The sequence below is a fragment of the Kogia breviceps genome, chromosome X, assembly GCF_026419965.1.
Source record: "Kogia breviceps isolate mKogBre1 chromosome X, mKogBre1 haplotype 1, whole genome shotgun sequence".
NCBI lineage: Eukaryota > Metazoa > Chordata > Mammalia > Artiodactyla > Physeteridae > Kogia > Kogia breviceps.
The window spans coordinates 122,206,628-122,223,077 of record NC_081330.1 but is presented as its reverse complement, the minus strand read 5'-3'; the positions used below and the strand labels follow the sequence as shown (position 1 = coordinate 122,223,077).

Below are 16,450 nucleotides of genomic sequence, written 5' to 3'. Positions count from 1 at the left end.
ACCAGAATAAATTGTCTCTGGTCGGTGGTTAAGTTTATGTTCTCGTGTGCTTGCCTGTATTTGTTAATTTTCCTATAATGGGAATTTTTATTTAAAAAAAAAAAGCAGAGGAAACAATAAAAGAAAAAAGAATGTCTCAATAGGGGAAAAAAGAACTCAAACCCTGCAATTTTTCAGAAAGTACTTTTTAAAGAAAAATAATCAAGTCAACTTACTTCAATAAATAAATAAATAAATAAACACATAAAACCACCACCACCAGCTAGGAATATGCTCTTTGCAGGTCCCTGTGCAGGTCCCAATCCTAGGGCTCATGCAATCAACTTAGTGGATCAGGACCAGCATTGAAAAAAAGAAGAATAGAATAGAAAACGTGAGACTATAAAATAAGAAATATGAGTAAGTACATATTATTTAACCAAAAATTTTTTTGGTTTATGTGTATGTAACTACTGTGATATAAAATTGCATTTATTACTACTATGGCTTCTTGTAGATACTTTTGAAAATCAGATTTACAGTTAATGAATATTTTAAGTTATTCCAACTTTTCATTATTACAAACAGACTAGAGTAGCAACAGTGGACTCAAAATGAATTAAAATGAAACAGCAAGGGGGAAATCCTCAAAATTCTGGAAAGCAAACAAAGAAAAAGAGCTCAAAAAACAAACAGAGCAAAATGATTACAACCTAAATACCAGTGACCAAGGGCATTGGCCAAATTGTTTCTTATTAAATGCAAAGTGAAAGGCAAGATTTGTTCTGCCTTCTGTTTTCTCTGTATCTACCTTTCTGTATTTTCTATTTCAAGCATCAATGTAACTAAACCTCACTTATCCATTATTTGTTCTAGCAGACCCCAATCAAGTTTACTCATAAAAAATTAAAATATGCTGGCGTAAAAGACTATATAGCCTTGTTAACTTTTATCCAGTTGAAAAGAAGAAGGTTTAGGCTTAAAGGTTTTAATACAAACAGTGGTAATTACAAAGGAATTACAGGAGCTTGTCTTATTAAAGCCAATCCTAAGAGGATTTTTATCAAAATGCTTTTTGTTGTTATATTACTGTATATATTTTAAAGCATCTGTTTTAAAACAATGTAAGATATTCTTGAGTTTGACTATCTTGCCCAAAGCCCAAATATTCTTAATTAGCAAGATTTTAATTTTTAAAAACCCCACTTATTAAAAGGCATGTTATTAAATACTTCAATAAGTACTTACTTACTTAAAATACTTTTAAGTTACAAAAGATTCATTTTTAAAGAAATCACTTTTTCTCCTGAGATTCTTACCTTTCCATTTTTATGCAGTCCAAGAGATTTATTAATTACTACTTCCACAAAGATGTTGTATAGTACTAAGATGTATCATGCAGGCCCAGCACTAAAACAAATCAATTTTAGCAGCACTAATTCTCCATAGAGCACCACTTTCTAGATGAGGCAAATTAACAACTGTAAATCCAATAAATCTATTCATAAAGTGGACCACCTTGAAGTAGAAGCAAATTCATGAGTGTAATGCTTGCTTTTGGTACCTCACTTATTTTTCATTTCTCAGATTACTTTAGTGAGAAACAATACCAACAGCAAACAAAGCTCAAAAGGAAAACCCCCACGAATTTGAAAATGATGCTGTTAGTATAAAAAAAAAGGTTGACACATCTCAAAGCGCTGATCAACACCATCATGCATCTACCGCTGAGGGTTAAAGCCCAACACCCAGTATTTAACTATTTGATCTTCACAGATCAAGCAAGGACTTGAAATCATCTCACGTGCAACAGTTTTGGCATAACACCCCATTTTATCCATGCCACAAAAATGGTAAATTTAGTAGTTACCAATAAATAAGGTGGGGGTCAAAGTGACTAAAGCCTTAGACTGCTCTTTATCATAAGATATCCTCAGACAAACCTCCCCATTCTTCATTCTGGCTCTATAAAATTAAGGAGCAGAGAAAAACCGGTAAGTGCCTGACTTCACAAAGAAAATGCACTCTATATTTCCTTTGTCATTATATGTAATGTTTATAAAATAAACCCAACTGTACTGCTCCCCCATGCCCTCCCTCCAAAAAAATCTAGCTTAAAATAGGTATTTAATTGGTGCTGGGGAAAATGTTCCAAGTATTGCAAAAAAAAATGTCAATTTAGTAATCTCAGCATGTTGTACTTTAATAATTTAAGAATCAAGTTAAGTACGAGTGGCATGTTAAGAAAATATGTTTTAAATTCCAACGGTCAAACGTTAAAAATTGGATAACAAACCAATTTTTCTGGGCTTTACCCCCAAATCTAATTATGTATTCATACAACAGAATACCAAAAGGAATTAACATAGAGTTTGGTCTAGAAATATCAAACCTGTAACCCTCCCTTACCAAGTAATTAAATAAAATAAGACATCTTTATTATTTAATCATAATACCTGATATTTTAGTAATTATTATTCAGATACACATTTATGTTATGTTCTCATTACTGACTATAAAATGCTAATAGAAAATCTACTTTATGCACTGACTTTCTAACCCTGTTTGCCTATAAAATGAAGGACTACCTAAACAAACTACATGACATTTACACAAACTGAGTAAAAGGGACATTTAAAAAAAAAAATTTCTAAAGGAAATAAACATTCTTAAGGATAGAAATGTGTATTTCACAGATTAAAAAAGGATTAAAACCAAAACTATTTTGTGATTTGAATATATCTTTAAGCCAACAGATATTTTCAATATAAATTCAAAGTCATCTTTGGTGTTTAGAAAAATTCAATTCAAGTAAAAGACCTGACACCAAATAGAAAAAGAAAAAAAAAAAATCACAATATATGAAAAACTAGATTAAAATCAATTAATTAGGACTTCTACAAATTTAAGACTGCATTTAGATAAGTGTCTTTACAGCTATATTTACAATTTTGAAAGCAAAATCATTTCATGACATAGACTAAGTGAATATTATACCCTAAATTATGAGACAAAAAAAGCTACTATAGATCTAGGCATTTTGATATATCCAACAAGAAATGATTTGAAAAATACTATTTATATCTATATATCCAATTAATAAATTCCAACTATTGATAACTTGGACAATGAAAATTTCCAGTCTAAAAAGTACAGGATAGCATCAGTCTTAGGAAACCTACTTTGTTCAACAGAGAAACCTCCAGGAGAATTATGAATTTCTTTACTATATTACTGAGACATACAGAAGTTGGTATCTAAAACAGAATGTTTAAAACATACCAAGAAAATACACAAATGGGGGTTGGGGCGGACAGAGCTCAGTGGTTAAGATTTCATACAGCTCTGGAGTCTAGCAGATCTGGGTTTACAATCCTCGTTTTGCCAACTGCTGCCTAGGACGTCATTGGAACTTCACTGAGCCTCGAGAGCCTCTGTTTCTTCTTTGGTTAAAAAGGCTCTCGTGACCCCTTCTCAGGAAATCCTGATGATTAGCATAGGATGCCTCACATCTAAGTGCTCGATAAGCATTAGCTATTATCATAGTTCTTTTTTGTTATCACGGTGCTCAGACAAATCTTTTTTAGCAGTTTGTGTAATGCTTTTTCTCATCTAATTCTATCACCTATTTTATGAACATAATATTCAAATACTCTCCCAGAGATGTAAACCTGTATCATGTATCAACATATAAATGACTCTATTGTAGGAAACAAACATCTTATCATCCTGGATTTCTTATGACAGTACGTTGGTGAATAACCTGAATAAACAAGTTAACCTGAACAGAATAACCTGAATGAAGCTTAACTGCCCCATACAGACTTTAGCTTGGTTTCATAAAGGCCTTAACCTCACTCTAAATTCAGAATGGACCAGCCACGTTCTGCCTCCTCAAGACCTGAATGGCTAAATTAAGATGGTTCACTTGGACCATTGAATAGAAAATGTCTTAATATAGTATCAATTTGGTTTATGTACAAAACAATGTAGTCACAGATGAGAAATAGGGCCAAAGCTCTCTTCTAAAGACAAGGAGCTGTAATTAACAGTAGTCAGGTTTTTTTTTTTTTTAAACTAGGGTGAGATGGGGTAAGGAGAATTTTACATGGAACTAAGGACATCCTATGCTTCTCTCTATATTCCTACTTTTCCCAATTAGAGATATTAAAAAATACTACTTCAAAAAAAGAGATATTACTTCTTATTAAAATACTTTTATAGGGGAGATACACACACATGTACACATTTATAAACAAACATGTACCTGTAATAACTTCTGGATCCTCTAGTATATTACTCAGTACATGCTATAAAGTAAATTTCGCATATTTGTCATATTGTAAAGTGTATAGCGATTTCCCAGTAGAGTTTAAAAAACAATCCAGACACGAGGCGTCAATGCCCTAAACATTACTCTCCAGAAAAAAATATTAAAATTAAAAGCTGAACTTCAACAACTTTAGAAATATTTCAAGGCAAATGTAATTAATCAGGAAATGAGGAAGAACTTGGAGGAAATACCAGGATCTGATAGAACCAAACATAGTTCCATAATAATGAAATATAAAAGTGATCAAGGGAAGGAACAAATATGAAAAATACCCAGATTGCACTGGCAATCCAGGGGTTAAGACTCTGCACTTGCAATGCAGGGGACATGGGTTTGATCCCTGGTCGGGGAACTAAGATCCCACATGCTGCATGGCGCGGCCAAAAAAATAAAAAGAAAAATTCCCAATTTCTGACCCTGGTCTTGACCTAATTTTAAGAAAAGTCTGGTTAGTGAACAGCAAAATAAGGATGTGCTAACTTTAAAGTAATTTTACAACAGTAGAATATGAGCTTGTAGTCGGCACATCTGACATTAAAAAATATATATTCGAATGACATGTATGCAATCAATTAATAAACAACTGTGGCGAAACATACACACATGGAAAAAGGGCTGTGCTCATTTCACTACTGAACAGCAGATGCCATTAGGGCTGTCAACAAAATACTTCACTTTTGCAGGCACCTTAACCCCTGTTTTGGTAACTCAAGATAATTAAATGTACAAAGCATTGTCTCATATTTAATTTATGTATGTTCCAGATGATGTCATCCCAACTTCAAACAATCCCCACAACTGACCTAGTCAGTGACTGATGCAAAGGGATTACCGAGAGCTAGCTCCCCACTCTCCTGACTGAGGCCAACAGTTAAGAAGTTATAATGAAGAAAAAGATGTACTCTGATTTAAAGCCTCCTTTAATAATAAGAAAGACAATTACCATAATGAAAAAATTAACTTTTTTATATTGACTAGCTCCTTCTCCTCATGCTATAAACTTTCTATTTGAATAAAACCACAATTATGACTAAAGCATAATTCAACTAGGTCCCTGAATTAATGTATCATTAAGTTTTTAGGAAAAGGTAGCCTTATCTCTGAAATTTTTAACTTCAGAAATTGAAGGTACAGAAATATCAAATATACAATTAACCCAAGACAACTGTGAAAGTTAGAAAGGGAAAGGGGTTTATCAATGGTTCCTGTGATATCAAGGCAAGACAAAAATGCAGCTGTTTAACAGAACATGGTTTGTTATTTAAGAAAAGCATAGAGAAGTAGAAATACTTTTTAGTTAGTTTTGCTAACACAAAACTAGAGGACTCTACAAAAAGTATAATTACAACACTATCATTTGCTTGGCTACATTTGCACTTAATGGACATGAGGTGAAAATATGAACCAACTCGGAATGAAAATGCCATAATCTCACGTCAACTCCTCATTGTACACATTAGTGAGAAAAGGGGTTACCTTCAGTAATTCAGAACAATGGACAGAGAGTTCTCATATTGTTACTTTTTCCATCTAAAAGTAGTCTGTCCGCTAAATGTTTGGACTCTGGTGTTTTGGGGTCCCAAAATGGGCCATCTCCAGATCATCTCCAAAGTAAACAATCCATCCACAGATAACTGAGTTGATGTGGCTGACACATATTCCAATCAATAAACTGCACATAGACACTACAAGCCAAGCATGCTTCAGAGTAATTTCTGAAACTGTAAGAATGAGGAAAGATGACTGAGACTTCCCTAGCAAGAGCAAAACATGCTAGTGTCTAGTCAAGAGAACTCTGAGTAGCTTACCTCCTGTAGTAGATCAGCCTGCTCAATTGCTTTAAGGACATTTTTCTTGGATGTTTCCTGAACTTCTCCTCCCAAAAGAAACTCATCCAAAATAAAATAAGCCTTCTCAAAATTAAAGATGATATCAAGTTCACACACCTGAAAAGCAAAACTAAATAAATAAAACCGAAGAAAGTAAAAGATACTTACCTACCATCAGATAGTCAGTAAAATCTGACCAGAGGGAATCAATCTTAATGCCTACAAGCTAAGAAAGACCAGACTCTGCAAGCTCCTAACATGGGCAACTTAATAATTTTCTACTCATAAAGACTGATCTTTTGAAATACATATTTCTGGGTAATATGATTGTAACTGCTAACCAAATCTAAATTCTATACTAAGCACTTCCAGTATATTAATCTTTGCAGTTGGACCCCTTTCTGTTTCACTATTTTAAACCTCGTTCTCACCAGCATAATTAAATGAGTAGGTCTGTGGGGTCAAACAATTCTGGCAGTTAACTCACTAGGCACACTGACAAGAAATAGTCATTCCTTCCCTCTCCCACAGTTACTGTCATATAGTCAGAATCCCCAAGATAATCAAACAATAAACTTGTTACAGAAAAGGTTAAAAAAAAAAGCACTATAGCATTCAATTTCCTAAAACAAAATACTACTCACACTGCCAAAATACTTGTCAAGTAATTCCACATAACGATGAATTATTTCCAGGGTAATTAGTTCATTGTCCTGATCCTCAATAGCACAGCAAAAATACAGACTGGCATATCTGTAACAAAAAACAGATGTAGAAAAAAATTTACCCTATAATCATGTTTTCTAAAATACACTTTCATATCCTATTGTGAAAGATGTCATGCTTATACAATTTATTTCCTCTTTACAACAGTAGATTATTTTTCTCCTACACTATAAAAGTAATAAATGTACAAAAAAGAAATTTTGAAAAGTACAGGCAAGCAAAAAAGAAAAAAAAAAATCACACCATCTAGAAAGAGTTACTTATTTTGCTCTTCTTCCATTCAGGCTCCTTTCTAGAATATTCTAAAACAAAGCTGACCCAGGTTGTTCTCAAGTTTACTTAAAACAAAGTGCACTGTGTGACTATTTCAAACCACAAGTAAACAGGGAAGAAAAGAAACTCTTCAACTGAAGGACTTATTGAAGATGCTGTTAACATTAAGTCAACGTTCTGGAACATTTTACTGAAGTGTAATATACACACAGAGAAGAACACAAGTCACAAACATACAGCTTGATGAGTTTCGAAGTGAACATACTTGTGTACCAGCACCTGCACCAAGAAACAGAATTATTACTGAACCCCTGAAGCCCCTCTCCTCTCCTGGTCACAGCCTCCCACCCCCACAGGTAACTACTATCTTGACTTCTAACAGCACAGAATTATTTTTAAAGGAGGTTTATAGGATTATGGAATAAACCTCAAGAAAAAAACAACAGTTCCAATTAATCATAGAAGTTAGAGAAAGAGAACGGAAAACTGAGACATGTCCTCAAATTTTCCAAGTTCTACCCTGTTAAATTAAAGCTCGGGTTATTTACCCTTGAAGAAGGTATAATAAGGTTAGAAAACTCATATTCTCCAAACTAGGATTCTAGCACATGGGACTAGGTTATACTTGATCCAAGGAAACCAAAACTTATTAACAGAACCTTGAGGCATACATAACGAAGGATGACCTAACCAAGTCCTTTGAGGAGGGTTAAAAGAGTATTTTCAAATGGTTTAAATATATTTAAGGCTTTTGAAAAGAAACAATATGAAAACCTACGACATTCTAAACAAGTCTCAGTTGCCATTGTAATTTTCAGAGGAGCATTTAAGTGATTTTTAGAAAACACAATGGGCAATTACTGCTCATAGCATTAATGTAAAATAACACACACACACACACACACACACAATCTCAGTTTTGAAATTCAAGGAATTCCTGCTCTTCAGTATGAGAATAACTTCAGTATGAGTATTTTCATAACACTCTATTAATTTCAACATTATTAAAAACGTTTCCTCTTATTTGATTTTTACAACAGTAAGCAGCATCCTCCTTGATTACGGAAGGAAAAAAAAGAGGCCCAAGAGTACAAGGGCCTGCCAAATGGTTGTACTGTGACAAGAAATCTGATCTTCAGACCTTAACTCCAGGCCTTTTCCACTCTACCACACTGACTCCCTTGTCATACACATACACTTTTTGCCATGATCATTCTACCTGATTTCTACATTCACTAAGTTATTTATTTTTTAAAATAAATCTATTTATTTATTTATTTTTTGGCTGCTTTGGGTCTTCGTTGCTGTGCGTGGGCTTTCTCTAGTTGGGGTGAGCGGGCGGGGGCTACTCTTCGTTGCGGTGCATGGGCTTCTCATTGCAGTGGCTTCTCTTGTTGCAGAGCACGGGCTCTAGGCGTGCGGGCTTCAGTAGTTGCAGCACACAGGCTCAGTAGTTGTGGCTCACGGGCTCTAGATGGCAGGCTCTGTAGTTGTGGCACACAGGCTTAGGTGCTCCGCGGCATATGGGATCTTCCCGGACCAGGGCTCGAACCCGTGTCTCCTGCATTGGCAGGCGGATTCTTAACCACTGTGCCACCAGGGAAGTCCCTCACTAAGTTATTTTAAATGGTGGGCCCCCTGCAGTCTTAGAGAGAAGGCATTCAAACACGTTCATTTATTATCATGAAGGACATAACAGGAACCACCTCCAACCTTACTAACAAAGTGCTTCCTCTCTTTCCCAGCACTATCCTATGTTTTATTTATTGCTTTAAAAGGCAATGGGATATTCCCACCTTCCATCCTCCCTAACCCATGCTCCTCAAATAGTCTTAAATTTGGGAAAACTGATACAAATGACACATAAGATTCTCTGAATTAAGAAAACTAAAGATTAAAGGGGCTGACATTAAAAATGGTAGATAGGGGCTTCCCTGGTGGCGCAGTGGTTGAGAGTCCGCCTGCGTATGCAGGCGACACGGGTTCATGCCCCGGTCTAGGAAAATCCCACATGCCGCAGAGCGGCTGGGCCCGTGAGCCATGGCCACTGAGCCTGCGCACCCGGAGCCTGTGCTCCGCAACGGGAGAGGCCACAACAGTGACAGACCGGCGTACCGCAAAAGAAAAGAAAAGAAAAAAAAAAAGTAGATAAAAACCAGACATAACTAGCTGCTATGAACAGAGTGCTAAATAATTCCATTAGAAAGAATTTACCAATAGGCAAGGTCAGGTAAATTTAATTTGTTTTTTAAATTTCAAGATTTCTTCAATGCTACTGTTAAGCAATCTAATGCTTACACCATCCTCGCTCCTTATCCATAGTACTGCTTTTTACTTACAAGTAAACAGCATTTAAACACTAGTCAAAGGTCCTAGATTATACGAGTCATTCGGAAATATTACTTTAATATCAAATTAAATGAATTCTTCACTGTAGGTGAGCATCCAGTTATCAGGATTATAAGAAGGCACCTCTTTCCAGAAGGCTTAAGGAAGAAAGAAACAGAAGCATAACAACTGGTAACATTTACTGAGTCCTCACTCTGAGTAAGGCACTAAATGTTACCTAAGGCCTTGGCATAATTTACCATTTTAATCCTCAAAAAAACCCTTCCAGAGAGATACCGTTATTATTTGCATTTACAGGAGACTCAGGCTTAATTGAGTAATCTTCCCAGAACAGTGATTTGACTCCAGAGCCTGAGTTTTATATTAAAAACTACGCCCTCCCAAAATAAAATAAAATAAATTTAAAAATAAATAAATTAAAAATTAAAAAATAAAAACTATGGCCCAGAACTTTGCTAAATAAAGTAATCCTGCAACTGGCAAAAATTAAAACATATTCAAAGCAATTATTTTATGTGCTTTGAAGAGGGAGAAAAATAAAAAATTTTATCCTGATTTAGTAAAAGATTACCAGGAGAACCTGAGGTATACTCCCTATTTTCAGAAGCAAGTGGTTTTTAAAAATTCAATAATGAGCTCGTTTTGTTCTCTTAGTATATATTTGTAAGTCTAAATCTGAAGTAAAATTAATAATAGACTAGTAAGAAGAAAGGTATGTTTGGTTATTTTTAGCAGAGTAGATTAAGGCTTACTCTAATTACTGGCACTCAGAGAACAACTGAAGGTGCCTATTCTTATATTCACAACACATGACTTCTCCCCAGTCAGCTAAATATCAGCTGACTGCGGGTGACTGTAACCAAACCGTTCTCAATATTCTACTGGTATGTCATTAAAAATTCTTTTGTTAGTAAAGAAAATCAATACAGTACTCTTCAACAAATTCTGAAGCTCGTAATTGGTAGGTGTGTATTTTTTAATTAATTTTAAGACTTTAATCCATAACGTGCTGCACAAAATAGGAATCAAAAACACATAGTGTCTTCTGTGTTCACGGGATCTTCAAGAGCGTCTATTTTAGAGATAAGGAAACAAAGGCAAAATGACTTGTTCAAAGTCACAAAACTAGCTAATGGCCAAAGGAAAAGAACTCAAGTCCCCAGATTTTCAGTCTAATTTTTCAGCTATATTAACTTTACTCCCCTCTCACCTCTCCCTCCCCAAGAGGGGCAACTGTAACGAAAGGCTCAGGGATGAAGAATGTGGATGAGGCAACTTGAGGAAGGCAGACATAAAGATCACCTGGTGCTAGTTCAGAATTTCTCAGCAGCTAAGCCGTAATTCCTTTGCTTAAAAGGTCTCCTGTTCCAGCTGGTCTAGGGGAAAAAAAATCACCTGTTCATAGCTACAAAAAAATATGTCCTTAAGTACTCTAGATGAGTTTTCAGTATGAAATGGGGAAGTGCAGAGGAAAACTGATTATAAATTCTAACTTTTGTATGTGACTTTCATCTCAGCAAAGCTGGGGTTTTTTTTTAGTGCACCTTTATTTATAGGTGCTTGATGTAAATATCAGACTCAGGTGAGATTACCCTTTACAGCCTTTAACGGAAAAAGCGGTGGCCCAACATGGATGGGCTCAATGCTGTGCACAGAGCACCAGTAGTGCCTTCTTTTCTTTTGACAGGCCATCTCCTTCAGCTACAGGAATCTTGATTCCTGGGACTGATTCCCTTGCTTGTCTTTTCCTCCTCCACACGGGGGACTCCTTCCCCTATCTAGAAATAAGCTTAAGTCTCTTATGCCATTTTTTAACCCTGTCCCCCCACTCCTGTCTACAGGTGGTTATCACCTCTTCTGTCCTTCATAGCAAAGCTCCCCCAAATAGTCTACACCTGCTGTTTTATTGTCTCCACCTCTTCACACTTTGCCCAATTTCTTCACGAGTTCTGTCTCTACTATTCCACTGAAAATGTTCTGATGAAGGGCATTTTGTGAAATGCTCACTATAATATTCTTCACTTTAGTTGACCTTTATGCGACCTTTGGCACCGGTGGCCTTATTTTTGAAACTCTCTCCCCTTCCCCAATGTGGCTGACCTTATACTTATCCTTTGCCTGCTGCTTGAATGCTGGTGATCTAACGCTTTATGCTTAATTTTCCCCCAGACTTCCATGCCTATGCCCACCCTGAGAGAACTAGGCATCTCCAAATGGAAGTCACGCAGGTCCCTCAAAGTCAACCTTTTACTTCACCATTTACCCCATCAACTGAACCAGAAATGTGGAATAACCCCACTCCTTCCCTTCTTTCACTGCCCTCCCTGCTTCCAGCGGTGACCAAGTCTTTCCAAACTTACCACCTGCTGAGCCCACAGCAGAGGTCTTCCTTCAGGACTGCAGGAGGAGGCAGTCGCCTAACAGATCCCTCAGGTGCCAGTCTGAGCCCTCCCCCCACCCATTCTCCAACTACCGGATCTTTAAAGAAACGCAAATTTTCTATTCATCCCAGTTTAAAACCCTTGCCTCCAGGCTTAAGATTTGATCTGGCCACCGCGGATGGCAGTCACTAGCAACTGACCTTGCACAAGTCACTTCTCCCAAATTCTCATTTTTTATAAAGCTGAAGTTTGATCCACAGTAGTGGTTTTCAAACTCAGGAACCATCTACAGAGAGGGTGGAAGCCAAATGTGTTGAGGTACAGTCCTGATTTCACAGAGCACCTCCACTTCCACTTGTTTCATTTAAGGTTCTATCCTTGGGGCAAAAAGCTTTTTAAAAAAAAAAAAAAAAAAATCACTTGACTAGATTACTCTAAAACATCTCCCAGCTCTAAAATGCTATGATTTTTCTCAACAAATACTAAACCAAACAATGGATACAAAATCACCCAAAGATGATTAATATTCATTCTATTCTAAAGAGGAGTCTATGGTATTTTTAAAGTTCTAGATGTCCTATAACCTTCATGACTTTCTCTACCATCTCCCCCACAAACCCCACTCATATTGTAGTGGAAAGGAAAACTGAGAGAAAAGCCAGGCTTCTCTTTGACCCTCCTCGCAGCCCATACAGTCAGTTCCCTGCACATCCCCCACAGGAAAGAATTTTTATATGCATGAATGTTCTTATCTTAAATTCAGTAAATTATTTGTAAGGGAACAGAAATGGGAAAGAAACAAAGTAATTATATTTCTTTTAACCTTATGAGAACAATCTAGAGAAGTTTATTTTAAGGTATTAAAAAGTTTCAGATATTAATAAAGATGTATAGCATTTTTTAAAAAGCTTAGTGTTCAAAGCCAACCTATGAGTCATTTTGCAACATCAAAATTTTTAAAGCCTGTTCTTGGCAAAATTATCTACCAGATATAATCACCTCCACCACAGCAACAAGTGTACTTCAAATTAATAAGCCCTAACGAACAAATCCTGTATATATCCAGTTTTTACATCTATGACTAAAATGGTCTATGTATCCAAGATGTTTATAAGTGAGTACGAGATCCTAAAAGTCAGATTAAAAGGCATGTCAAATATCAGTCATTACTTTACAGACTTATGGGGAGAAAGTGGTGGTGGAAGGTAAATGCTTATCTAAATTCAGAGAATTACTCACACAATTTAAAATACTGATCTTATTTTCCCCTGCAAAGAAATGAATTCTTTCAAATTTCCTAAAAAAATGATTAAGCATGAAGTATCATTTATGCCTTCAGTCACATAATTTCGTGTAAAAAGATTTCCATGATTTTAACATTTTAGCCTGGGTAATCAATCAAAACAGCAGTTATCTTAAAAATACAAAGCTTTACCTTAAGACTATTTCATCTATATCTTTATTAATCATTATTTATAAATGTCATCCCTCAAAAGTCTGCAATTTCCACATTATAAATGATCTAACGTTTGATTCTATTTCACCTTACTGATAAATAAAAATATACCTTTTGTAAACAATCTTCAGATCTCGCCACTCAAGAAAGCTGCACATTTTAGGTTTCCGTGCTAAAACGGTTTGAACAAGTTCTCTTGTGATCTTTTTCTTCTCTTTGTCTGATAATGGGACGTACCATTTCTGCAGTCGAAGCTTTCCCTGACGACTAAAAAGCAACATAAACTGCATCTGTTAAGATAAACAGAGCCAAGATTACAGGCAATACTTTGATTCAATAAAGTTAAGGTTAAGATGACACGCTGCACAGAGAAGCTTTGGGGGACAGGGCGTTTAGCTAACAAATGATGAGTAGCCATCAATATTTCTATGCCAGTTAAAATAGCAGGAAGTTCTTATAGAAAGATCTTCCCACCAGGTGCAAATCCTCCCACCCCACCCTGTTCCATGTAAGTTTGGGTGGGGGGGAAACGGGAGAACAAAAACAGGTGAAGTGAAAATTCTGATGAAAAAGATAATTCTTGCAATTTAAGAAACTATTGTGTACCTGTGCTATAGTAATGTATGTATATGCATCAAAAGAGAATTGTTGACATCAACTGGTTTAGATGCATTTGAAAGAAACAGATCTACTATTTTTCACCCTAAACAGAACGAGCTGTCCTAGTTCCAGACCGAATTACTTGTAGACAGACTGCTATAACTTAGAATGCTCTCTTCAGTTTATGCTTACATATTTTAAGCAAAACAAAAAATCAAAAATATAAACCAAAAAAATCCCATAAATGCATTTTTCTTAATAAAAGGCTGATTTAAGTATCCCTTCTCATCTCATTTTTAAAATTCCACCATAAATATACACACAATAAAGTGAGTTAATAGAATTTAACCTAAGAGAATTAAACCTTTAAAAAGCCAAAATAAGAGCTACACACATTACACGAAATACTTCATTTAAAACGATAAAAAACATAGCATCTACAGATGGAGTGGATGCTGAATTCTAGTGTATTTTACACAAACTATTTTGTATATATTTATTTGGAATCTGCAAATGATGATTAGTCTACATGTTTAGTTTTCAAGGAAACCTTGTATAATACTTCAACTGGTCTTCTCAACTGCAAACAGATAAGCACTGTTTCTACAAAGGTAATTTAAAGGTAGAATTCAGATATATATATATTTTTTCTTTTAACTATTCTATGTTCCAGTACTAGTTACTGCAAGTAAGATTCAGCCTGACTCTTAATATTCACCACACCATGCCGAATTTCAACATGGGGTGGGGGAATTTATACAATCAATTTGAATAAAATGGGCCCTAAATTTCGCTAAGAAATCATTGCCTCTTTTTGTAATAATCCAAACGGGCATAAAGATATTTAGAAATTTACGATGCGACAATTTAACTTTATTAAAGTTAAAACTGGCTGAAAACACCTCACTTAAAAAGGATGCCTGGCATGAAATAAACGAACAATATTCGTTTATTGATGTCAAAGTGCCTCACATAGAAGTCCTGTTAAGATACCGGCAGCAGAAGAGGACAGCAAGTAAAGCATCAACTGGACAACGTTTCATGCAAACCCGTTAGCAGAACTTGGAAAAGAACAGACCCGTATTCCAGGATCTCGATGACCAGGAGGGCTGGGGGTTTGGGGTTTGCTTTCGGAACTCAAGGACTCAAGGGAGTCTATAGCAGGATCCACCATCTCCCGCCCCACCACCACTTTATATGACGAATAAATAATTCACTCTCTTGAAAATAAATTATATGTTAACATGGGACGATGCCCGGTCGCAAGGTACAAGTATTCCTTTCCTCTAGTTAAAAACCAACGCTCTGATTTTGCCACAAATCACAGAGCACCTCAATTCCTGGAGATTGGTATTAAAAACAATGGGCTCGGCCGCGGAACGGGCTCGGGGCCAGCGTTCCTCGGTCCGGCCGTCTCCGATGCCTGCCCGCCGCCCCACGGGGGGCCGCACACCATCACTGACCGATCGAGCCCGGGCGAGGTGACAGGCAAGGAGCGGGGCAGACAATGGCAACCGCCGCCGCGCAGGGGGCGCCAAGGGTCCTCGGTCGCCGCCGCCCCCGGCCGCCGACCCCGCCCGCAAATGCCCCGCAAAACTTGAGGCGATTCCCGAACCACAGGTGCCGCGGGGCCGCCGCAGCGTCCGAGACTGGCCCCCGCATCCTGGGGCGCGGCGCCGAGTGGAGAGGGGCGCGGACGCGAAGAGAAGTGAGTTTCGAGGCGCGCTGCCCCAGTGGCGGGCCGGGCGGGCGGACGCAGGGTGGGGTCGTCGGGGCGCTCGTGGGGCAGCGGGGGGCTCGCCCGACCCTCCCTCCCCGCTCCCCGTCCCCGGCACCCCCGCTCGCCTCCCGGGACTTACAGCGGCCGCGGGCCGCAGGCGCGGCGGAGCTCGGCCGGCGGCGGCGGCGGCGGCGGCGGCGGCTGAGGGGAAGCCCCTGTCGCTGAGCTGAGGAAGAGAAGCCGTGTTGCTGTGGGGAGAGGACCCGGTTCGCGGAGTGAAGGCTTAGGCGGCGAGGGGAGGGCGAGCCGACAGACCCCGCCCCGGGGGCCGGACGCGGGAGGAGCCAGGGCTGCGGCGAGCAGAGGGGCGGGCTGGGCGGTGTGCGGGACGCAGCTCGGCTGTTGCCAACGGCACCGTAGACAGCTCAGGTGACCGCCCAGTCCGAGGAAGCCGATTGGCCGCGTCCTTACCAAGAGGGGTGGTCCGAACCGGAAGCCAGGCCACGTGACCCGGAAGCGGCAGCTGCTGGGACCGGCGCGCCTGCGCACTCCTGAGTGTGCCACCGGCACGCGCGCGCCACTGTCTCGGCTATTTTGTGGTGAGAAGGTAGTGTTTCGCGGTGCCCTTTGTTGACCCTGCTATGCGGGGCAGGGAAGATCTGGACTGCCAAGAACCACATTCGAGCTCGGATAACTTTCTGTGCCCCAAGAGGGTAGGACGGGGCGGTGTAATGGCTGGTGATGTTGGTGAGGGGAGAGAGGGAGTGCTGCAACTCTGAGGAAAACAAGTCAGCTCTTTCTTGG

The 16,450-nt window shown here is 38.3% G+C and overlaps 1 protein-coding gene across 2 annotated transcripts in view; it reads right to left on the bottom strand.

Moving 5' to 3' along the window:
• The window catches only part of AP1S2 (adaptor related protein complex 1 subunit sigma 2), a 28,887-nt gene extending 12,819 nt beyond the window's left edge, over nucleotides 1-16,068 (bottom strand). The window contains exons 1-5 of one of the 2 annotated variants that reach the window (XR_009333089.2): nucleotides 15,786-16,045; nucleotides 13,438-13,616; nucleotides 6,786-6,894; nucleotides 6,121-6,258; nucleotides 1,850-1,944 (exon numbers count right to left, since the gene is read on the bottom strand). Coding sequence is in view for 1 of the 2 variants with exons in the window: in XM_059050896.2 (XP_058906879.1) it covers nucleotides 6,121-6,258; nucleotides 6,786-6,894; nucleotides 13,438-13,616 (426 nt within the window). In the remaining variant the exon portion in view is untranslated. Of the gene's footprint in view, nucleotides 1-1,849; nucleotides 1,945-6,120; nucleotides 6,259-6,785; nucleotides 6,895-13,437; nucleotides 13,617-15,785 lie in introns of both variants that reach the window. The other variant, XM_059050896.2, reaches the window with a different exon arrangement.
• Between the last annotated feature and the right edge of the window lie 382 nt (nucleotides 16,069-16,450).